We start from the raw sequence: 24,593 nt of genomic DNA, 5'->3' as shown, positions 1-24,593 counted from the left end.
GTTTATTTCTTATTCTAGCAGCTTAAGTTGTGTTGCTGGCAACTGTTTGTTTGCTTTGGGCAGTTATAGTTATATTAGTGTAAATATTTTCTAATGATTCTGTCAAGTGTCCAGTTTACTTTAGTTTTTTTGCAATTTCCTGTAGTTTAAAAAAAAAGAAAAAGAAGGAAAAAGAAAAAAAGAAAAGTCTGCAGAAAACTGCTCTTCCTATAAGCATCAAACTGTGCTTTTTCAGGCAAAACTCATACCTCTGTTAGGTTTAAAAGGAGCTTTTTCATGGTCCGAGACCTGAACAAAGCAAGCAGTGTCATCTGCAAGAATGAAGTGATTTCTTCTGTGTGGTTGTAAATGATATAATAAAACCTGAGCGAGTCTCTGTGCCAGAGTTAAGTAACCATGGGAAACTTATGATCCTACTCTAGTTCTTGTTTCTCCTCTTCTTTATCCCATCCGTTTCCTATTCAAACTCATTTTTGTCATCATATGTGTGTATCAAATAGCAGTATCTTTGGAATAGGAGTCCTGCGTGTGTGTGTTCTGCAAAATATATAATAGTCTCCTGGTTGCTGTAACGGTAATACTACAATAAATGCTCGGAACTTGAATCATGCTGGATATATATGCAAGTTGGGACTTCTTTATCTTTCTTTCTTTCTTTCCATTGTGCAGGTAGTTTTCTTCCTAAATACCTTCTCCAGTTCTCCATTCAGATCCTGGGGAAGTGGACAGAGGCACCAGCGAGAGTCAGCGCGCTCGCGCTGGACTGGCCCTGGGATGCCCTTCTTCTGCAAAATTAATTTTCTTTGCAGCAATGTGAGTTGAGGGCTGGATCTCATTTATCTTACCAAAGCCATTTTTCAATATGAGAGCAATTAATAAACAATTATGGAAAAGAAATGCAGCATTTGTTCCCCAGTCCCTATAACTAAGGTAATTGCCTCCTCCAGAGGGAACAGAATTGGCAGGAGTTTCGCAGGGAACTGTTGAACTGCAGTGTGTGTTTGACATGTTTTAAATAGTTTACCAAGCAAAATCAGACACACAAGGGAACTGGCTTGTCATTCAACAGGCTTGTCTTGGAGCATTAACGTCCACCTGTCAATCAGAGCGATAGCAGCCTACCTACGTGGCTACGAAGTTGCTGGACGGCGAGAATATAGCAGCTGTGAGCGTTTTAGTTTAGAATTTCTGATTTTATGCATCTGACACGTAGGTTCCCTGAGGATCTGATTTATTACTACACAGATTCAAGCAGAGTGTTTGCAAGATTTACTCTATTTCGTCGTATTACAACAAATGTAAGCATGTGTAATTCAACAGCGCCAGAAGAAAATGAGGGTGGAAAATAGCCTTTGTCAGCAACGGGAGGATTTTAGAGGACTGGGAAAAGGAGAAAAGTGGCAGAGTTGTAACCGAGGTGGGGAAAAAAAAAATCCCGGAGTGCTGATATATGTCTCTTAAAGAGAGCAGAGGCGCACCGATGCGGGAAGCCGGGGCGGGATGGAGCGGGGCGCTCTGTCCCGTCCCGCGCAGCAGCAGGCTCGCTTGCTAACGCGGGGCTGCTTCGCTCCAAACGCGAGCAGAAAGATAAGAAGCAGACACGTCGGCAAGAGGGAGGTTTCACAGCCAAGCTGTGCAGAAACCAGATGTCATTCTTCGTTCTTTGTGTTTTTATTACGCCCAAGTAACGCACGTTATTTTACCTATCTGAGTCCGGGTAAGGAAACGCCTCCCTCTCAACCGATGTCCCCTTAGACCAAGCTTTAGCTCCAGTTGCAGCGGGCTCCCTGGTTACTCTTCACAGCTAGTAAAAATAGTATAGCTGCGTAGCTAGTAAAATAAATAAATAAAGTCTCGATCTACAAATCTGACCAGCCACTTCTGCCAGTTGCCTGTGGAGGTGGTGGCAGTCCTCGGTGAAACGGCGCTCGGTACTCCAGGAAAGGTTGGGTATGTTAGCTCAGATTTTTTGCTCACAAGCATAGCAAATGCCGTTTCTCTGTATTAAATTAATTTAGGTTTGGCTTTTTAACGGCAAGGAATTGTGCAGCATGAAATACCTGCTCTCAGCAGTATTGCCTTTGTTCCAAAACAGGGTGGCCTGTCGGAAGTACAAATTGCCGTAGGTGTACGGCCACGGACGTATCTGGTTGAACTGTAGCACTAGGAGAACGTGCAGATGATGTGGTTGCACAGCAGAACAAAATATAGTTTGAGTTTTTACTTTGGCTTCATGCTTTTTTAATTATCTGTAAAATCCAAACCCAGAACTGTAATTCTTTACTGAATTCTGAGTCTTGAAAAATTCAGAGAGCACATACCATTTTCTGTTATTTTGCATAAGTTTTTCATTTAGTTTTACAGAACCATATTTAGTTTCAGTAAAACTCTGCTGGTTCTATAGGTGTTCTGCTCTTGGGAAGAGGGGGGGATTCTTTAAATATTTTCTAAAACCTATAACGAGTGGAAATGTTCAGGCTTTGGTTTTGCTTTCAGACTTGGTTTCATTGCACGGTGCTCCTTAAATCCACCAAGGTCCCATCCCGTAACGCAGAAATTGGCTCTGTGAGTCAGGTAGTTGGGGATGCAGTAAATGCTGAAAGACTGTTTAAGAATATTGGCTAATAATCAAATGGCGCCTGCCCACTTCTCAGCAAAATGAATGAGACGGGTACTAGCAAATTGTCAATTGAGGGGGGGAAAAAAGTACCCTCTGAAGTAGTGGTTTGAAAACTGTATGATCCCGTAGACCACTAGCCACTTTTTTTTTTTTTTTTTTTAAACTTACCGAAGATATTATGAATTCAGATAATGAAACCTGGAGCAGCTTCTGGCCATTGATTGTGGCCTTGTGGGTCGCAGATTGGAAAGCGGTGGCCTGGAGGAGGAAACTGGAATCTAGATTTCTTTTTTTTTCCCCTCCCCTCCCCACCATGTGCTGTTCTAGTTTCTAGCTGTAACGCTTTTATATGCGGTTAACTACCCTTCCGAGGGCTTCATCTATATCAGTTTTAGAATTCAACAGCAATATGTCTATATTTGCGCAGCACTCTCAAGGTTTCTACTTTAAGTACTTTTAGATCCTCAGGTGAAATTAGATCCAGTATGTCAATAGCTTAAAAGCGTATCCTGGAATCCAGAAGGCAGAATTGAAAGCAGGATTCAGCTTATGGTGTTGTGTCTTGAACCAACTCTGAGTTCAGTTAAAAACTTGGCAAGATGTGGCAACAGGCATCATGCAATAATCAATGAAAGATGAAGGCCAAACCCGCTGCCCCTTTTTGGGGAGAGACCTGCCTTTTTTACTGTCATCTTTCAAGAACAAAGTAGACTTGGATATTTAGCAAAAGTCTTCATGCAATACCTGGAGTAGTGCTTGGGAAAATAGTGGTCTAGGAACCAAATGGCACAGAAGATGATAAAGCATTCAGTTAAGCCTCAAATTTAATGTATTTGGGAAATTAAATCTCCCACTGAGCCTTGCATGGTGGTTCTGTATTTTGCAGGTTTTTTGCCTCTGGTTTTGGCACACAGACACTGTGCTGGCGCCTAAAACCAAGCAAAAAACAGGGCTGCTGCACATGTTTCCCGCCTTTATTTCTCCGGCCTTGTTTCCCATTTCCGCTGTATTTTGCACCGTTTTTCTCAAACTTGGATATCGCAAGTACAAGTGGAAACTGATGGTAATAGGCAAACTTAGTAACATATTGGATAGCTTTACTCGGAATAATTGCCTCTTTCTTTTCATCTTATCTCCGTGTTTAAAGAACAGCAATACTTCATCCCGGCTCAAACTTTGAACCTTCCCTGGATATCATTTGGCAAGTTAAACTGTCCATCCAGCATTTGTATAGCTCATCTCGAAAAATGTGCAGATGATACGAATTTGAGGATCTGGAGGTAAAAACTTGTGCCTTCAGTATTGTCAGAAATAATTTAAATTTTCTGTTTGATCTTGGAGAAGTTTTTACTGTAAAAAAAATAAAATAAAAAAGCAACTGTGCATCTCCCACCATGCTGCCTTGGTATCCTACCAATCCTAAGCTGCTCTTATTTTAAAACAGGGAGAGGGAATGTGTTTAGCTGCCATGTCAAAAGATTTATAGACCCGTTGCTTTATAGACGACTGAAAATTTGGAGCTGAAAATAGTCGAGTATCTCTGAAAGACGCGCCTGGCTGTTAGGTGATGAATTAAGCATCTGGAAAAAACAGCTGAGCAAAGTCAGTCACTTCATTATGGCTTTCCAAGCTGTTTTCAAGACTAGTGATCCCAAAGCAGCCAAATAAAACAAACTGTTAATCAAATGAGATGCATCGAGTAAGCAAATGAACATGCTTAAAGAAATCACGGTGATAATTTTGGTAATTCATAAGTTTAATGTGCGCTTCCAGAGCTGCGCAGGCTGCCTCAGCCCTTGGAAGGACGTCGGCGTAGCCGTGGGCTTGGAAGCCCTTTGGTGCAATGCGTTGGCCTGGGAGAAGACTTTTGTCTGAAACACAGTTGTTACTGAAACATTACCCAGATGTGTGAGCGATACCTCATCCCCTCTTCGCCCTGGAATAAAACCAGGCTTTGCCACTGCGTTCTGGGCCAGAGCAGCCCAGAATGTGGCAGAAACGGGCCGTAAGCAAGCTGGCGTTAGCAACTTCTGCGAGTGTTGGCTCTCGCAGCTGCATTAATTACTCTTATTCCTCGCCTTGTGCCAACCACCCCGGAGGCATGGGGCAAGCCAAAGAAACGTCTGCGTACTCTCTGGTATCTCAGCTATGTTTTCCTACATGCCTGCATACTTTACTTGCCTCTGGTCTTCCAACTGCCGGTTTAGGCTCGGTCCTGCTGCTAACCGTGTGCTTAGCACCACGCTTCCCACCTTGGTGCCTGCTCCCCTTGACCGCTCTCCACCTCTCATCTCTGTGGCCTGTTTCCCTATGGCTGAGCATGACCAAAGACGTATTTGGTGCCTCTGTGGCAAGATATCTTATATTTGCATTTCCTTGCATGCTGATGGCAGTTGTAATTAATCGCGGGTGTAACACCTCGTAACTGCGGAGATGCCCAGGGGCTCGTGAAATTGTTGCTTGCGTCCAGCCTGAAAATGTTGGTGCTCTTTGCTTTTTCTTGCCGTTGTCTTTGTGTTAGCTGCGGCACGGCCGCAGGTTAGCTGGGTTCGGGTTGGCACGGATCCGCGTGCGGGCTGGGAGGTAATTCTTTAAAAGGAGACGGTGGCAGACACACCTGCCGCTCGGTCCGCTAGGCTAGGCATAAATCGCTTTGATTTATCAAGCTCTAAGCATGGCCATTATAGCTCAGCCAACCTGGGATGCCTCAACGTATTCCTGCTGGAGGTTGTGCGATGCCGGTTGGACACGTGGCAGGAAAAAGGTTTCTGTTGTTCCGAGTGTTCACACTTGCGCCGGGAAACGGCGTGTCCTTTCGAAGGAGCGTATGTGACCGTAGCATGCGTTGGTGCTGTGTGTAGAATGGAAACTATATGTTCCATAAAAGTTAGTTCATATATTCTGATGTTTAAAGCATTTCAGGTGGCGGGGAAAGCAAACCGCTTGCCCGCAGCGAATTTGGTGTTTGCCCAGGGTCCTGAGAGGGAGAGGACAGTTGTACCTTTAACTATATGTTCAGTTAAAAGGAGCAGAAGCCTGATGATTCAAGTGTGGTGAAAACTCAAGGTCTAAATATGCATTTCAACACAATGAAATCAAAGTCTTAAAAAGAAAAAGAAGTACTTTTTTTTTTTTTTCCTTCCCTCTATCTTCTCTGTAAAAATTTTTCATCACTGATTTCACTGCATTATCAGGACTAAAATGAGAAACACTGCTTACGAACAAATATAGCATTTGAATACAGGCCAAGAATTCCTTTTACAGCGTAAGCTTTTGTGTGAAATAAAAGCCAAACAGCTGCTCACAACCTAAGTCTGAGTCAGTGATCTAATGCTGTTGCTCTGGTCTCAAATTTGAGGCTAAATTGTTTTGTTGCCAAAGACCTTGTGCCAACCTACCTGGTCCCAATTTGTGAGAACAAAGTACGGTGTTTCTGCTGCTCTGGGAGTGAAATCATTTTATTTGACATTTTTTCCGTTATAATTTCAACCTTGATGTGGGAAAGCCCCCACCAGGTCGAAGCTCCTCTTCTCCTCACCTCCTGTCCTCCTCGAGGATACACCCCAAGCAGGAAAGTGCCTCTTTGCAAGGCTCTTCCAGCAGGGCATACAGGTACATTTTAATAACAGCTTGGAGACTCTTTCTGTTTTGGCCATTAACGTAACTGGCTTTTGATGTATTTGGCCATAATGTAACTGGCTTTTGAGGTATCCTGTTCTTTCTCCTCAAATTTTATATTCTTGTTCTTTTTCTCTTCCTTTCTTTCGCTATGTCCTTCACTGACTGCTCTTCAGGTTTGCCGTTGGACACCCTCCCACCATGGGAAACGCGTTCCCAAGGGCCAACCGTGAGACCACCATGGCCTGAGCTGGGTGTCGGTGAAACATTAGCCTTTATTAAGCCTGTTGGCATCAAAGCTAACCTAATGCTCAGGGAAGAGCTTAGTTTGCAACAAGGCAAATATTTGTATCCCCAAATGATTTAGGTAAAGGTTTCTGTGAACTTTGAAAACTCCTGTGTACAGGAGATAACCAGGAGCAAGTATATCCAGGGCAGTCAGTCTCCAGTTGTCCAATTTCTCCTCCATCTGATTGCACTTTGTACATTACTGGGAGGATGGAAGGAAGGCTTAAAATAACTAAAAATACAGCAACCCAGTAGTGTCTAAACTTAGACCAATGGTGTGCAGTGTGCAGTTAGAGCTTAAAATCCATTGCAGAGGCACTAACAGAAAGGAGGAAAAACACTGTGGCCAAAAGACCTGATGGTAGCAGGTGTCCTCCCCTTTGGGGCTTGCGCCTTAGCTGGTATCCAGGGCTATGGATGAATCTCAGGGTGTGACCCTGTATTTGTCCCAGGGCAAAGCAACGGGTTTTATTGCTAGTTCTGAAAATCGTTGATTTTATTAGAAACTAAAAATGAGAAATTCGGAAGCATGTTTTTTTTTTTTTTTTAAGCTTCGTGTTGTTGTTCATCTTTCTTCTATCTAAAAATAACTGCAGTCTTTTAAAAGGGTTTAGGTGCTTAGGTGTGATTTTTAAGCACAGTATAAAAATCTGCGTGCAAAGAAAATGGGACGAATCCTTCAAGTCATCTAGTCTGTCTCCCGAACATGTTCAATCCTACAGCTCAATTCGTAGTTCTTCTGGGCGCTCTTCCATCCTGCCCGTGGCCAGTTAGATGGCATTTTCCTGACGCTGGTGATGAAAACAGCATCGCTTTGCATCTGTTGTCATGATCCTCCGACAAACCTCAAGCTCTGTAAGGTCACAATAACGTTATTAATAGCCTCTCCTGTGGGCTGAATGGTATTCTGATGGCATTGCTCGGAGTACCTTTCCCGGGGCTGTTTCACCGACACATTTACTGTTAGGGTGGAATTCCTGGTGTCTGAATCATGTTTACTTTAAATTATCTTGTCAAAAAGATCATCGATCTTACGCTTTGTAGTTGGCACAGATGGTAAATTGAACAACACCTCGTCAGTAGTCATCTAACATAATATTATTCTGTGCTGCAATATACTTCATCTTGCAAAATCCTCTCCCGAAACTGCCAGCCGTGGTTCCCCAGCTTCAGAAACCTGCTCGCAGCAAACTCGAACACTCAGCTCTGGACGCCTGCCCAAGGAAATGCAAGTAGCGGACCTCCCTCGCCTGCCTTTGTTTAGGGCCGCGTGTGCATCCGTGCCTCCAGGTCTGACGTGGTGGTGCCCGGTGTAGCCGGCAAAATGCAGCATCCTGATAGCCGTGCGTCCCCTCCCAGCTCAGGAAGCCCCAGATCCTGGTATGCTGGGAGAAGGATGGCTCTGCACGTAACCGAGTACTGTGTTTTTCCTCTTGTGTCAGCAACTGGCTGCTGTTACAGATGGTCCGCTTGCTTAGGTGGACTTCTCGTTTGGTTAGTTAGGGACAATGTAAATTCACAGGTCCGAGTCTCATTGCGGTGCTCAAACCTGTTAGGTGTTGGGGAGAAGGATCACCTGCGCCCATCTGTGATCGCTCAGACGGCTGGTGCCTTCAGACAAAGGCAGGGTGGTAGTTTTGCTGGGTCCTTTATATTGGGTAAATTTATTTTGAAACGGACAGCCTTGTTAACATCCATACTTTAGAGGCATTTATTTGTGCAACGCTGCTGTCTGTGCGATTAAATGATACAATTCATTTGTTAGGCTTCGTACATCCCTTATTTAACGTTCAGAAGGCTTCATCCAAGCCAGCTTGTTGCTCATCGCCGGATTTGATTACTGGAGGCTGCAGGCTCTCTTGGAAGCTCAGCTGACGTCCTGTTAAGCTTTCAAAATCGATCGCTGCTGCTGTTTTGCTGAACTTGGCCGGGAGCATAGAAATGTCAAATAGCTGGTGTCAATCCGGAGTGAAACTGAATTCCCCATGTTGTGCTCTCTGATTTCCCTCGATCTGTAATGTCTGCTGGGACATGCCCGTGCTGGTGGTGAATTGCTGCTACCATCATATGGAATAAAATGCTACTAGCTATGGCGCTTTCCTTGCATATACATCCCATATGGAAGGGGTTTTGCTGCGTGGTTTTTGTTCGGGTTCTGCTTTGCTAAGACGCTTTTGTTTTGTTTTTGGAGGCTTTGAGGCATCTTGGAGCCCTGGCCCGTGAGGAGGGTTGGTAACCCAGATCATGAAAAATAGCAACAGCTCCAGGAGCCGACTTGGTATTTGTTTCAGGCAGGTCGTTCTCAAACCTTTGCTCTTTATTAAGCTGTTCTTATGGGGTGGTGTGTGGAAAACAAGGTAATCCTTTAAAGGTTGGAGTAAATTCCTTCTGCATGCTGAAAACTTCTGGGGGATTAAACAGAAGAAAAACATTTCTTTTGAAGACAACAGGAAGAATTTAACAGCTTTTTTTAAGATGCTGTAATTGGGACATAAAATAGTGCAATGTTGGAGGAGTTTTGAAACTGGAAGACTTTGATTTTTATGTTAAACTTGATTTGTAACATGGATGCTAAATCTGTTAATATTATTTGCACGATCGTTGTGGGCTTGCTCTTGGGATCGGCTTGGCCACTTCCCGCAGATGCTTTATGGCTTGCACATGCCCTGCTGCGCTCTCCTTTTTAGGAAGCCGAGAAACAGAGAGGGTGGAAAATCTGCCAAAATGGTGCATTAACCATAGGTTCTGTCCTCAGATGTGTTCACATAATAATATTTAAATACAAGAAAGTGATTGTTTGCTTAAAGTCTATAAAACGTATACTTCTGTCTAGTTACAGGGACCTTTTCTGGACGTATGAGAAACTGCATCCCCTCAGCTACTCTCTTTGCTTGCCAGTTTCTCTTCTCTTGCTCTTCTCCCATTTTGAGTAATACTGGAGATGACAGAGAATATTTTATTTCTTGCTGTGGGATCCTGAATGTGGACAGTTGACTGGCCGTGGAGGATACGTGTTAGTTTTGAGTACTTCCATGCTCCAAAAATGCAGTTCATCATAACCCAAGTACTTTGAGTCAGAACTGAATGTTTCACTAGGGACATTTTTTAATCCAACATGTCAAATTTGTTTAAACGTGGGACTGTAACTGAAAACGAAAGGAAGCAATGAGTGCTTCATTATCTTGCGTACCTTACAGAAGTGTCTTGCAGTTCTTGGAGCAAAGCAAATAAGCCTGTTGCTGCAAGAAATCCGCAACCAACTCTCATGCTGTAAAAGCGCTCCCAATATGTGCATACGGTTGTTGCGTTTGTAAACAAACTGATATTTAGTGTGGGCGAATTTACCGGCTCAGCTAGAGCATCCTCTGCTCCGTCTGCTAAATAATTCTCTGCAACCTGGTGACTGGTGCCTTCTTGCTTCCTCCGGAAGGAGGCTTCTTGTTAGCAACTATTTCAGTTGTAAGAAGCCTAATTCCAAATGCTTTCTGTGAAAGCAGACTTGAGGGTATTAGTTGGCTCATCTGTTCCATGTAGCGATGTTTCAGGTTACCTGTTACTGAAGATACTGTAAGGACGATTAATTTTAGTCACATGCTAAAGGAGGACTCCAGTGTGAGCTTAGTATTGCTTCTGCTCCTCAGCTTTAATATCACATGATTTTCTATCTAGTACCTATTGCAGAAAAGGAATCTGTGTTGATTTTCCAGACTCGGGTCGATGACTGTACGCCTGGGTTGCCTAACCACCAAGTCTCTTGAAAGAAGAGGCTGTGATTTGCTTGCAATTCATTTTAACCTTTCCAGGTGTTGAGCGTTATTGCTGCTCACGCCTCTGAGCTGAGCAGTGGTTCTCTCTAAATGGACTTCTAAGGATTTATTTTTATGAAAAGAGTGAGTTAGCCTCACAGGGCACTCACGCTGCAGCACATATGGGTAAGGCGAGCAGAGATCTCTTACAAGAACCATCTCTTACATCTCTCGCAAGGAGGAGATGGTCGCAGTTCTCATAAACTTGAAACAGAGCATGTGTATGTGTTTGCGGAGATGCTTGCTTTCTGAAAGGCTGCCAGAGGTACCATCTCCTCCCAGGGTTTGTACTAAAGCAGCTGCCTCGGTGCAGATGGGGGGAGTTGAAATCTGCCATGTAAACCTTTCTACCTTGCATATGGCAGCACGCGCAGCTGCCAAAATATGCATCGTCTTGTTTTAAAAATAAAAAGAGGGTATACTCTGTACATCTGCTGCTGCCCTGCGTCGTGCTGCAGCTGTGCCAAGGTATTAGCTGAAAATGGCCTGAGTAAGACCAGCCATAACAAACGGGAAAAATCCCATGTTTGATGTGAGTGCAATTGTGGCTTTATTCCAGTCACTTCTTAATTTATATCTCAAATTCAATTTATCTTTATGCCCTGGTGGCTAAACAAAAGAGCTGTATGCACTTGACTGTTTGAAGAAACTGTCTCTGGGTGTGGGGGGAAAAAAAGAAAAACTGATTTTAGTTGGGGGTGGGGGGGAATCCACGGTTGAGCTCAAAGCTACTGAGAGAGCAGTGCAATCTCGGTCATTTTAAATGGGAGCATAATCAGAGCACTGAGTTGTTTTAGCGCATGTTTATATTTCATGTCACTCATTGAATGATCTTGATTTTTTTTTTCTTTTGCAACAAGCATCTACCGAAGGAAAGAGGAGCCACTGTGAGCTAGAAGTGAGAAAAACACTTAAACTCGCTCCCAAACGTGCTTCTGGTCTTGAAGAGTTGTGCTCTCCTGAGCTAGCATGTGCTGAGTGTGTGTTTCATTGGTGCTGGGCAACGTTTGATCTAGGACTCTGAGGTACCCTTAAATTTTGTTCCTCAAGGTTGAGCACAGAGATGCCCAACATGTTCAGAGGAGGAGGATGCTTGTGTGCTTCCTTGGTTAGAAAAGCTCCATGGAGACATACGGGAAAACAAGTTTGCTTGCTCTGTGTCTTGAAAGCAACTGAGTCACATGTTGAGCAGTGAAGTTTCCTCAGGTAGCAAGCAAAGGTTGCTTTCTGGGTGACTTTTCTACTGACATAAAACATAGCCCAGTGTTTTGGGGAGGTTTCAGAGCACTTGGGCCAAATTCAGAATTAATCTAAATTTTTTTTGTTTGTTTGTTTTGTTTGGAAAACTTCTGTAGACCGTAGGTGCTGCATGTTTCCAATCTGCCTCTGGTATTTGCTTTGAATCTTTGGGCCCGTTGGAATCCAAAGCCAAAAAGGTTCACGCAAAACGTGACCCAAAACTGTTTAATCTTAGATCTGTGGTCTCAGGCTCTGCTGCCTGACTCGAATACCTGATGAGTATCAGCTGAGCAAGCAGCTCAGGCTCTGACTTCTGTCCGCGAACCATAAACCTCTTCCCCCGGGAACCAGAGAGTAAATTGGCCTTTGTGCTGGAACGGCCGGCGAGGACGGAGCTGCAGTTCCTACCGCTGCACGCTGCAAAATTCACCCTCCTTCTCAGTAAAGCCATAGGAAAAAAAACATGCTTTTCTGAGAGTGGCTGAACCAACCAATTTGTTCAGGCTGTTTTTCTGGATGAGTCATTTTTAGCCTAAAAAGCACTGATTAATGAAGACAGCTTGAAAAATGCCAAAAGGGAGGAAGGGAAAAAGAATCTAAACCTCTTCAAGCTCCCAGAAAAGAAACAAAATAAAACAAAAAAAATCCAAGCGTGTGAGTGGGTTGATCCTTCGAAATGGTGTAAGACTTAATCCCACATTAGAGCACGGGTTAGGTACAAGTGCACATGGGGGGACACCAGCCTGGGAAGGAGGAGTATTTCTCATGGGATATCCTGTGGGGCATCTGCCCCATGCTGCTCACCTGGATGTCAGGCGCCGCAAACCCACCTTGCGAGGTGGTAAGAGGCCCAAAGAAAGAGATGGGCACGGTTTTATGATTATTTCTGTTCATATGTTCTCAGTGGCAACGGGTGGCGCGTTGGAGGAGTGTAAAGGAAAAGCTAGCGTGAGCCTGGTGCCAAAGGTTCTTGGGTAAAAATGTCCTCTGCTGGGGTGACGCTTAAAACATAGCACAGTCTTGATTTGCTAATTAGTCATTGTAAATACATATCTATTAATTGCAACACAGAGCTCGTGCAAAGTCACCTCAAATACAGGTCAGTCTTTGGACTATGATTTTTAAGAAAGCTTTTGCGGAGGAAGAAGAATTAGCCCTGCTGTCTGTAGTCACTTTGGGTGAGTTGATTTGCGATGTTAGGGTCCTAGTACCGCAGTTCCTGCGGTAACTGAGCTCCCGCGCACCCCAGTGAGGCTTTGCCTGCATCTGGGCTGCGGTGGCAGGTGCCTTTTCTTGCTGGCGCTTAGACTCGCTTTATTTTGGATGAACACCGATCTCCCTTGTTATGCCCAACAGTAAGGCAGGCGGCAATTTGCTCCTAAAGTACGAATGAGAGGAGCCGGCGATACGGCCTCGCAAGTCTGGGAATGTGGGTCAAGGACCAGGTTTGATTCAGTTAAATGGGGTGAAAAAAGAAAATAACTGCGTGTGGTGCAATGGGCCTGTTTTTCTGGTACTGATGGGATTACGGAGCTCACTGAGCAGAGCTGGTGCTGTGTGGCCTGATTTGCAGTTCTCTTGGGTAAATTAGTTCAGATAGGGATAACTTACTGCACTATGGAGAGGTACTTGGTTTTGGCGCTTCACAATATATTATGTGAACTATAATGTCGATTTTAATATCTCATTTACAAGCCCTCATTAGACGACATAAGTAGCCGCTTCCAGGAGAACAGCTAAGTCTGTGCAGTCTATTTGCTGTAAACTTTCTCCTTGGTCCTGAGTAGCTACTCTGTAGTTGCACCTACCAGCTCTTCCTCGTAACGTTTCCAAACAGCAACATTTCTCGTGCTCTTCCTTCGTCTTTGCATTACTGAATCTATCATCTCACTGGGAAGCTTATAGCGTTGTCAGAAATTGCGTATTATGCCCTGGATTAAGGCTGTTTAGCTTGGAAGTGACAAGTTGTTTAAAAATAGACTGTTTTATGCTTTGTATTTATTCTCCTTCCCAAAACCGTCTTTCATAAAAATGTAAATAATGAACTCCCAGTCCTGATAGAGCAGAGCTGATATGGTCAGGAGAAAAGGCTAAGCTTTTACCCAAATGACACTAATGCAGCATAAATCTTAATTATACCGAACAAGCATCAAACTGCAAGATCCTAGGAGATGGAGTCATTAGGTAACAGCTTATAGTTAACATTTATCTTCAAACAAATTTGCGGTCCTCCTTAATTTTCTTTGTGGTCTTCTAAAGAAGGTTGAAGTGAGAGGCGTAATAGGCGTGAGCTTCATGCCCAGCCCTGCTAGCTGCATCTGTCCCACGAGGTGTAGTAGTCTCTCGTCATCGCGTGAAAGCTGGTGATGCTCGGGACGGGCTGTGGAGAGCGTCGGTGGCCAGCACCGTGTCCCCGGCCCCCATGGGAGCTGCTCTTCTCACGGGGCTGTTGTGGACGTTGTCCACCGCTGCTTCGCCTGCTTTGATTCCTGCAGGGGTGTGCTGAGCTTCCAAAACCAACCCCTCGGTGCAGTCCAGAAATCGCCAAAATAATCATTTCCAGTCGTGCAGGCTGTGGGCTTGATGTGGTCGCCTCTGCGTGAGACGAGGTGGCAGCCCACGCTCGTGACTCCCGAGCTGCTGCTGTGCTGCCGTGCGCTGGTCCCGCCTCTAGCACACCAGTTCTCCTTCCCCCGTGCGCGTAGCAGGATTGCAGCTAGCTTGAAACTATTGCCTAACCTGGGTGCTGGGTGTGTTCTTCCTTTGAATCCCTGCTGAAGTTTTCTCTCCTCTGAGACCTTTCCATAGTTGACTATTGAAAGGCAGTAGGGCTCTATATGTTGCTTCCAAAGTACACTTCTACTGCTTTCCCAAATCTACCTGTTTCATCAAATTGTTTTCAGGTTAAAAAAAGGCAAGTAAAACAGATCAGGGTTTTTTTGTTTGTTTGTTTTTGCCCTCGACTTTGATTTGTCTCGTGGTTCCCACAAGCATGCCGTATTTGTAATTTTGTGTTACACGCATCTTAGGGCATTTCCTTCTGGAAAATGAAGAGATGATTAAAAGATGTAGGCAATAGTCAATTTTTCCCTTTTTGGGCTAAGCGTTAGGAAATCCCTTTAAAATTAATGTTGACGGGGGGATGTTTTTTTAACAATCTTTGGTTTCTTGGAGGTTTCTCAGATTGTCAGCTCAGAGGTTTCTGAGCAGAAATGAGCTATTCAGGCTGGGACAGAAAATGCGTATAATGTTTCAGTCCATGAAAGTGTGTTCTCATTGGGGAACAAAGAGTTTTCTTTACAAAAATCTGTGGAAACAAGTTAACTGGAGATGCTGTCAGTGCCGCTGGAGAGCTCGAGTGTGAGGAGAGCCCTGGGTCCAGCTTGACTTCCTCTAAATTGCCTAAAAGCGTAGACACCAGGCTCATTAGTCATTTGTTAAAAACTTGGCCTCCCTCTCCTACAGCTTCATTAGGACACGTCCCACTCGACTAGAAACCCTGTGGTTTTCCTGATTGCTGCTAGCAGAACAAGTAAAGTACAATAGTTAACGACTAGTGCTAGATTAAACACGCGTGGGAGGAGGCTATCAAAGACGGCAAAGGGTTGAGCGAGAGCCATGCTTCGAAGGAGTCCTCCCGCGTGGCTCAGGAGGGACCGGCGTACGTGAAGGTTGAAGCACGTTGAGGAATCCCGGGCTCTTTGCCCAGAGGTGGGAGCGTCAGTGTTGATGGGGAGGTTGGCGCGTGCCAATGCCAAGGCGTGCGAATTAGCCACGCTGAAAATACACGCTTGGGATGATTATTTTTCAGCAAAGCTCGTAGCTTGCGATCAAGCCAGCGGAAGCGGTGTAGGCAGCAATACTTCATGATGGTGAGCTCAGCAGGTCTTTGTAATCTGTCCACGTAGAGCAGCGCTCAGTCTGGTTCCCGTGGCTGGGGTGAAAATGGGCTTTTCCATCCTTTAGAAAGCTGAGACCCAGCTGCTTAGGGAGCTCCAAAAGGTGCTTTCTACCAAGTCCTTGCACAGGTTGGACGTTCATGGCAATGTTGTCCTGGGTTGCCCATCTTACCCTCCTGTTGGAAATTCCCCTCCCTGTAGCAAGGGTGGCCCAGCGGGAATTGCAGTTCCTGACGTTTGATGCCGAAGGGCATGTTGGTCTCCTAACCTGCATGGGAGAGCCTGTGGTGTACGCTGAAGATGTGCGCGTGGCCTGAGAAGAGGGATTGCTGCAAAGTTTACTATAACATTAAAGAGAAGAACTCTAGGCTGTGGCCAGGGGCAGGATCGTGCATTCAGACCCAGAAATGTTTATACAGGAGGGGTAATCTTGATAGGAGTGCAAAAATATTTAATCATCTCCGTTTATTGTCCCCTTCCCTTAAAACTAAAAAAGCAACCGAAGGGAGAGGGAGCAGTGGAGTTTCCCACATGAAACGTTTGCTCTTGTTTTCCCACTGCGAACACTGCTGTCACTCAGCTAATGCTCCTCCAAAACTGGCCAAATTGGCTGCAAAACCCAGCTTTGTGTCCCCAGCTGGCAATGCGTGCGTTCCACCAAGCGTGGAAGCTGCCAGCTCGCAGGCAGGAAGGCTTTACTCCAGCGGAGAGATTGCAAAAGGTTAGTTAACAGCACAGAAGTGCAAGATGTTATGGCTTGGTCAGAAGTCTGGATGCCTGACTGGTGCTGGAGCAGTATGGTGCGTGCGTGTTCCCGCCTGTATCGAGTGCAGGTTTCTTCCTTGGTTAAGGGTATTTTGTCACTTAAAATTTGTCAGGTTGATCATTTAGCTGTCATTACCTATATGAGGAAGAAAAGCAAATATTTTTATATCTGAAACCTGGGCCTGAAATAGTAAATGTGTGATCAGATCTGGGGTGTTTTATCACTCTATGCAGAAACTTCTTCCGACCCGGGTACTGATTGGTAACAAAAGGTTTCTGTTCCTCCTTTTGATGCTTTAAATATTGCGATTTGGAAAAACTGTGACTGCCACTTGTATCGTGCATAGATGAGTACCGTCACGTGCTCCGCTGCAGGATACAAGTTCACATGTAGATTCTGCAAAGTGCTTTTCCAGAATGTGAGTGTTTGAGGGCACGGTGGGCACCAGTATTGTACACGGTTCCCTCTACTACACGGACAACACCAATGAGTTCAAAAAGCCTGTTTCACGGCTTGACTCAGTTTCTGAGCCCTCCTTTTTAACGGGGAGAGGGAATCCAAAAGGCCTTAGTGGCACGCAACCTTGTAAAAGAGGCAATGATCGTTCTTATTTAAAATGAAAGGGTGAAAAAGAATAGCGTCGTTCCCTTGAGGTGCTGTATGCAACAGATAAGGGTGGTGTTTTTCCCCCAAATTCGGTGCATTTTGCAGTAACGTGCTATTTAAAATGGGCGCTTGCAGTCTACTATTTTGGATAGTCCTGAAGGGAGGAGGAGGAGGAGGGACCACGCGAGGAGGTTTGGGTGGTGGCCGGCGATGCTCGCGTCCGGCGGGTGACTAACTGCTGTTTCTGCTTTCCGCAGGCCCGCCGGGGAGGCGCGGGAAGCCGGGACGGCGCGGAGAACCCGGTAAGCCTCGTCCGCCCGGGGGGGGCCGTGGGACGCACACCCGGCAGATAACCGGGCTGCGTTTGTCCCGGCAGCGCAATAGCTTCCGTCCGCCTTTCGGCATCGGGGATAACCGAATCGTGGTCGTTAGTCCCGCTCGGGGCTCTCTCGGTCGTACACGCGCCAGCCTCCCCATGAACTGTCGTTTGAGCTGCTTAGTTTAATAATACGCCCCTTGGCTTGATATCTGGGGATCGGAGCAAAAAAGGATATAGAAAGCCACGTGGAGTTTGCAACGACTTTATAGATTAGAAAACGAGAGGTGAAATTCAAGAGTTTTTCATCTCTTTAGGCTCTTTAATTTGGAGTAAATTAATGGGGAAGCATAGATTTTTGCTTAACAAGGAGACGGCTATTTGCTGCCCCTCAGATACAGGCAGGTTTCCGGGGCACACGGGGAGGTTGCCGCCGGGGCGCAGCCTCTCCGACCGCTGGCCTGAGCATCCCGGTGTCGGCCGGAGCGCGCGGCAGCGGGGACGTCTCCGCGGCGGTGGGGACGTCTCCCTGCTACGGGCCGTAAAGCGATTGCCGGGGAAGGCAGGCAGGCATTTCCTTTCCATCTTCCACTGATGGCGTTTCCCGGTGCAACACGCGTTTTCCGAGGTGTTTTTGCTACCTCCTGAAGCATCGGGGCTTGTTCACAGCCGAGGGCGGACGCTGGGCTCGCGGGGACAGTGACCAGCCGGTGTGATGGATCCCAGTCCCTCCTTCACCCCCATTTCCATAGAAGTTGTGCTAGTGGAATTGGCTCCTGCGTGACCCATTTGAAAGTTTTCGGGGTAGCTCCAGCTCTCACAGCGCTGAGTTTGAGCATTTGCCTTGCCCTTCGTTCGTGCTGGTCTGTGCTGGCAGCTCTGGAAAGCAGCGTTTGCTCTTGCATTGACGCACGAGCGTTGGAGCAACGCTGTCATCGGCCGGGGCATTTCCGACCCGGCTTTGGGAGGTTTGCTGCCACGTTACGTTCATCTGAGTTTCTTCCCCACGGTAAGCACGGAGCATCCCTCCTCTTAAGAAGCAAAAAACTGCCAGGGAATCGGGGCAGGACCAGCAGGAAAGCAAGAAGTGTTATGAAGAATTAATTATCGGTCGTCGGTAATGACTTACGCACACCCTTTGGACTTCTCTGCAACTGTGGAAGAAATTTGAGGAGAGCAGGATACAACTGGGAAGGGCAGATGGATATGCCACACAGTCGCGGTGGAGGTTTGAGCCCATTTCTTCCTCTGAAACTCAGCAAAGGCAGCAGCAAACACACGCGTGTGCACGCAAACACGCAGGATGGGGCAAAGCCATTTCATATATCTAATGTAACGCAGCCCCCGAGAATCGTTCCGCTGTATTACGGATACAAAGAAACACAAAGAGCAGACTTGCCTCCCTGTATTGCTTTTGGCCTAGCTGCCAGATGTTTGTTTTCATAGATAGCTTGAATATGTATTTATATATTTGCTGGAGAGCCCTCACAGCACATAAACCAGGTCCTCGCTCCTTCGCTGCAGCTGCTAAGTGGGAATAACGCTGTGTTTGCGTAGCGTGATAGCATCCATCCCCGGCACCCGGCGTGGTTGCAGCCTCGCGGCCCCTGGACAGATGCCGCTGCGGAGCCAGCGGGCTCGGTGCTCATTTCGGGCTTGCCAAAGGGAGCGCTTTTTCTGGCAATTGTTGAAATTAAAAACTTTTTCTGATCCATATTGAACCTTTCAATGTATATCTCATAAACAAGCAGAAAAAAATTTAAGAGCTTATCCTGTCCCTTTTCAGTCACACCCTTGTATTGATTTAAGACAAGCCTGAATTTCGCTTTTTTTTCCCCCCCCTTATGATGGATTCAGATCATAAGATTAATCCAACAGCTCTGTTTCTCCAAGCTAAGCATTCATCATCCTTGAAGCATGCTGAGACAACCGGTCTCTGCCGCAGAAATACACCACGCCATAAAAAGATTCATTTTAAAACAGCTCTAGCAAAACTGAACTATTTAGACCATTTTGAAACGGGGCAATCGTGGTTGCACACGCTTCCAAAAGGCCTTGCTAGCCGGACTCGCCAAAGCAGAGGGGGCCCGTGCCGGCAGGGAAGGCGCCCTGGGAGTCGCGGCTCTGCTGAAGACCCCAGTGTGGGTGTCTCCTGCCTCCCAAACCTGTAGTTTTTGCGAGAGCAACCTTATTCCTGCCCTTGCAAACTTGCAGCTAAGAGGATTCGTTTATGATTGTGAAGACCAGATCCATCCGACATACCTGAACTACAGATGGATTGGATCCAGGCTTGGGAATTTAGGCTGTTTAAATATCAGTTCAGCTCAAAGTCTCTGCCTAAAACCAGACTGTGGGAAAATTGTGCCAGCTTCTTTCATAGTGGCGTGGTTCTTTTGCCCCGGGTTTGAAAAAATCAGTGCAAAACTCAAGATCTCTTACGAACAACCAGGAAGAAAATGCACCTAAAATTTGGTAGGTCTGCAGAGTGTCCTGGTATCTGTCTGCTCTCGTTGCACTGAAGCAAGAGCTGACGTCTGATCCTAGCAGTTGCAAGGCGAGGTAGCGCCCGCTCGTACGGGCTGCGCGCGCTCTCGGAAGAGAGGGACCCATGTTGGCTGTTTGGGGCACAAAATTCTGCTTTCAGGTAGGGGATTTTTTGGCAAAGTGTTTTACAATGGAAAATGTTGACTTGGCGAAACCGCAGTTCCTACCAGAAGTACACGTTTTGTTTACCAAAAACTTTCCATTTCAAAAATCACTTGTAGGGAAAATGTTTTGGAATTGTTGAAATGGGATGAAATAGCCTTCTCTCTTCCTCACTCTCCACCCCGTGACTTTTTGTTCCGTATTTACGTTACACTAAAAATGTTTCTTTAATTTGAACTTCTAACCAAGTTTTGATTCAAAGTAATTTTTTTTGTACAGCCCTTCAGTTTACAGAAACACCCTGATTTGGGATGGGGAAGAATCTAAAGCTCCTTTTAAGAGACAAAACCAAAGAAAATTCTCTGTAGGGAAACATTATTTCTCTCCTGGCCCTACAAGTAGTTAAATCCCATCCTTTACCCATTAACACACTTTCAAAGCCCTCAGCCGTGTGAATGTGGACAACTAACTATACCGTTGGTCTCAGTCAGCGCATGTGTGCGTGCATGCATGTGGATGGTAAATCATATAGAGCTTTTTATTTATTTGAGATTTTCCAATGCTCACTGTATTTGTCAGGATCAGTTGTACATATACCCTAGTAAAAGAAGATTTCTCTGGCTTCTACTGAATTGCAGGAAAAATCTAATCTGTCCTATATTTGCTCTCAATAACAAACATCTTTGCTCTGAGAGAATATTCCCCATGTGCAGCAGCACTGAAGCACAGATAGGATTAGGTGCATGTTTCTATAGATATTCAGGTATACATGTACATATGGGGTTTTTTAATTGTCGTTTTTACATCTTCAGGTAGCCACATATACAAGTCTCGACCTTGGGGCTAGGTCCCTTGCTCATTAAGGACGATAGCGAAGCCCCCACTGACTTCAGCACGCGGGATAATCTTGGGTGGTGCTGCAGAGGTTTTGCTTTCCCTGCCAAGCCCTGTCCTCTTCTTTGATGGCAGGAAAGCTTGGATGATAAATGATGTGCAGATTAAACAGAAATGGTAGCTCATCCCAAAATTCCCAAGCTGCAAAAATATTTGCAAACAAATGACTGTGACCTGTCTAGAGAAAGGGCTCTCATCTCCCAGTATGTTTGTGTGCTGCCTAGGACGATACTACCATGGTCTTTGGATATATAAAACAACATTAATGTTAGTTGATCGGGAAATCTGGGTCATGTATTTTTAATGAGTTTCTATTTCCAGCTCCCTCTTGCACAACTGCTTATATTTGTAGAGTCTCTAGGCATTTCTAAATATCTATATGCCCTAGTGATTTCAGATATTTAGATGTTCACTCATTGCAGTATAGCAGTAATGTATGCTGCAGATCAGGGAGAGGAATGGCGTATTTCTCTCGTTCGTAGCAAATTTGTTGTGAGTGCACGGACTTTGGTCTACAGGTTGCTTTGTCTCCCTACTTTTCGTTCTGAAACGTGTCCCCAAGTTAACTTGCTATGGTATTTCAAATTCACAGAGGCCGCTTCCAACTTCTGTTCATTATAATAATAATTTCCAACTGGTTTCATTCTTTCTTTAGAGCTCTCGAAATGATTCTCGCTAGTCAAGATTAGTGGTAAATTTTGGCAAGTTTCTCTGAAAGACCGTGTCTTGTGCAATGCGCCTGCACCGAAGAGATGGCTGGTGGGGGGCAGCCCCTCGGCGCATGGCTGACTCCTTTGTTTATCGCTGGCTCGCAAAATATTTGACTTTCTTCCATAGGAAACAAGTGTCTTGTGGCTAGTCTTAAAAATAAAAATAAATCAGCAAGCCAGAATGTTATGTTGTTTTTATGGCGGGAAAAAAATACACTTATGCCTTAATGAAGATTTATCCCGCCACATTCTGCCAACAGTGCGGCTGAAGATTAGCACAACTCCACTGATGAAGACTGTCCTGTATTGCATATACAGAAACCCGTCCGACTGCAATTCTCGGACTCGAGAGGAGAGCATTTTAAAAGAGCACTTGCCTGCATATGTTGGGAGAAAACAGAAGCTGAAAAAAAGGCAAAAAGGCAACAAATTCCAAGGAGATTATAATTGGTACATGATTGAAATCCCATATTAAAATAATTTCCTGACCGCTTCTTATTTGAGGCTTAGTTTTTACTTTTATACAAAAGGGCCTTTGTGGGCAGCTTGGCGTAAGTGAGTGAATAAATCAGGTTTATGCTGAGTCAGATTCTCAGTTAATAAATTGGCTTAGATCCATTGACTTCTGTATTCGTGAGAAATTAAACCAAGGGAAAGCAAGCTAATAGCCTCGTACGTGTTTTAGCGCTAAAGAAAGTAGGCTTCTCCTGGGACCAGAGAGATTTGGAGGAGTTCTTTTCCCATCGGTGCCCGCAGCACGCCCGGCCACGGGATCGGAACAGTGTGCGGAGATGAACGTGTCGAGTTGGCGCACGTGGATTAGCAGACCAGTTCTGGGCAGCAAGCGCTGCTTGTCGGTAGTTGGTTTTGGCCCTGATTTTTAGACTTTCTTGGGTTTTGTTATATGTGTAAATATATAATTTTTCCCTACTGCCATAAGCGCAGCTTTAGGCATCAGTCCTGCTGCCCGGCATCCAAAGCCTATCCAAGACGATAGGGTCTTTCCTAGAGATTTAATTGCCCTTGCTTCCACGTCCCCGGGGACTTTGGTAGTCGTAAGAGCTCGGTGGGGTGTGCGACGGGTTTTGAGGCCGGGGGACGTACGGGGACCAGGCGGTGTTTGGGGTTTGTGCGTTACAGGTGGCCTCTGCACGGGCAGAGCTCGGCTCTGGCTGCGTCCTTGCGCCACGCCAGCGGCAAAGCTTTGCCTTTTGCAAAATCTCTAGCTCCTCTTAATGCCGCGAGGCAAATAAGGTACACAGTGAGAATGCACTTTTTTGCTCATAAAACTCCAGGTCGAGGGCTTTTGCTGGCAAAGCTCCACTGGTGTGCGGTCAGGTATACTTAGACTCCTGCCTAAGTATATCTGGAAAGTCACCGATCCGGGGTTGAACTGCCAACTGCTATAATGTTCTGGTGTTGTGTTTTGTTTTTTCCTGCTATGTGCTGTTTTATCAGATTATACCTTTTTTCTTGGTAATTAAGTGACTTTTCTCTTTGTTTTTCTTTTGTTTTGCAGGGCCTGCAGTAAGTATCGTGGATTTTACTCTTGGATCAACAAAGTTAAGGCTTCCCCTTGCCCTCCCCCCTTTCTTTCTGTGTCATTGCAAAAGAACAGCATTTTTTGGTAGAGGTGTGTCTGGAAGTAAAATTGGTACCAGATGCTGCTGTATTTTTTTTTTCATGATTGTAGACAAATAGAATGGGGGGAAAAAAAAAGCTTTAAAATGTTTAACTTGCTGCCCTGAGGGGCTTTCAGTAATTTTAAACCTAGCAAATATTCAGTAAAAAATTTTCCTTTTAAAGAGTTCTTCAGCCAGCTTCCATTTAGCTAAAAGAGCACTATACTAATATTTTAACATTTTGGTGGGTTTTAGTTCTAAAGCTCTGTCTTACTTATCTGTTGTGTTTCCATCATTTAATACTGTATTGGGTAGCCTCACGAACAGCGATAGAAGAGAAGGTGTAGCGGGCTTTTCCTCTCTTTGAAGCTCTTGGGAGAATAATGAGCTTTCCTACCAAAACAAGCCCCAAGTGCACGGGGAATTTGCCATTTGAAGGGGGAATAGTTGAGAATGCGTTAACTCCTTCCAGTGTTCAAGCGTGCCTTTTGCTGCCCCACCACCGTTTCCAGATCTGTTGTTCTCCCACCGCTTTTGGAGTGAGAAACTGGCGTTTAATTTGTGCCCTCCAAGTTGCTATGGGATTTTTGAAAGGAATTACGGGCGTTTGGCGTTTCTGCCTTCGTCCTCCCAAAGACGGGAGGAGAGGTTTGACGCACGTGCTCTCTTGTCGGTGGTTGCACCGTGAAAGTTAGGTTTCTTCCCACCATTCTCCTCCCACAGAGCCTTGCTGAGGTGGGAACGGGATGGTTTCCATAAAAATGAGCTTGCTAATTACTCTTGGCCAAATTAATTTCCAGCTGGGTAAATTTGTTTAAAAGCCAGAAGTTGATAGGGAAACGCACGTAGTGTGCGAGGGCTGTAATGTCGTTGCTTTGGTTCTCCTGGGCTCGACAGCACTTTACCTGTGGTTTTAATGACCTTTAGGCCTTCGAAATTTTGCTTCTATTTCAAGTTCATTTTTCTAACCCGAGGGCTTAAGAGGAGTTTGAGCACAGTTACTATTTGGCCAGCTTTGGAAGTAGCAAATCGGGGAAATCTAAGACTTAGTGGCTTTGACTTAACCATCCTTAGAGGAGAGCTGAGACTGTTCTAAAAGTTGTGCCTGATATTAATAGTAAATTCAAGACTCTGAGTGGCTTGAGAAATGCAAAGAAATGAGCTTGCCTTGTTTGTGTGCAAAAACTTGATCTGCCAATGAATTAGCTTTCCTGTAAGTATTCTCTAATTAAGAACTGTAACAGAGTCTCTTACCCATGCAATAAAAATGACTGCATGGGTTTTGGAAACGGCGGTTAACAGGCATTAACTGCAGCAGAACAATCTGCAAGTGAATTCCAGATTCCTTGGCGCGGAGCGGAGGTGAATACCGGCTCCCAAGGCTCCCCGCCACGCTCGCTGCGTGTTTTGCTGCCTCGGCAAAATCGGTTTCTGCAATAACATAATAGAGCAAAATTATGAGGTTGTAGGGAGCTTCCTCTCGGCCACGTGCGACGGCAGCCGAAAGCGGGCTCGCGCTGTTCACGGGCTGTGCTTTGGGCATTAGAGCTGGTCCCTGCAGAA

At 45.4% G+C, this 24,593-nt stretch overlaps 1 protein-coding gene across 1 annotated transcript in view; it reads left to right on the top strand.

Annotated features, from left to right (window-relative positions):
- Nucleotides 1–24,593, top strand: part of COL23A1 (collagen type XXIII alpha 1 chain) — a 190,994-nt gene that overhangs the window by 120,091 nt on the left and 46,310 nt on the right. Inside the window, exons 3-4 of the mRNA XM_067305139.1 lie at nucleotides 17,100–17,144; nucleotides 22,928–22,935. Of these exons, the coding sequence (XP_067161240.1) occupies nucleotides 17,100–17,144; nucleotides 22,928–22,935 (53 nt within the window). The remainder of the gene's footprint in view (nucleotides 1–17,099; nucleotides 17,145–22,927; nucleotides 22,936–24,593) is intronic.

Source organism: Apteryx mantelli, chromosome 14 (genome assembly GCF_036417845.1).
Source record: "Apteryx mantelli isolate bAptMan1 chromosome 14, bAptMan1.hap1, whole genome shotgun sequence".
Lineage (NCBI taxonomy): Eukaryota > Metazoa > Chordata > Aves > Apterygiformes > Apterygidae > Apteryx > Apteryx mantelli.
This window is presented reverse-complemented; position numbering and strand designations above follow the sequence as displayed.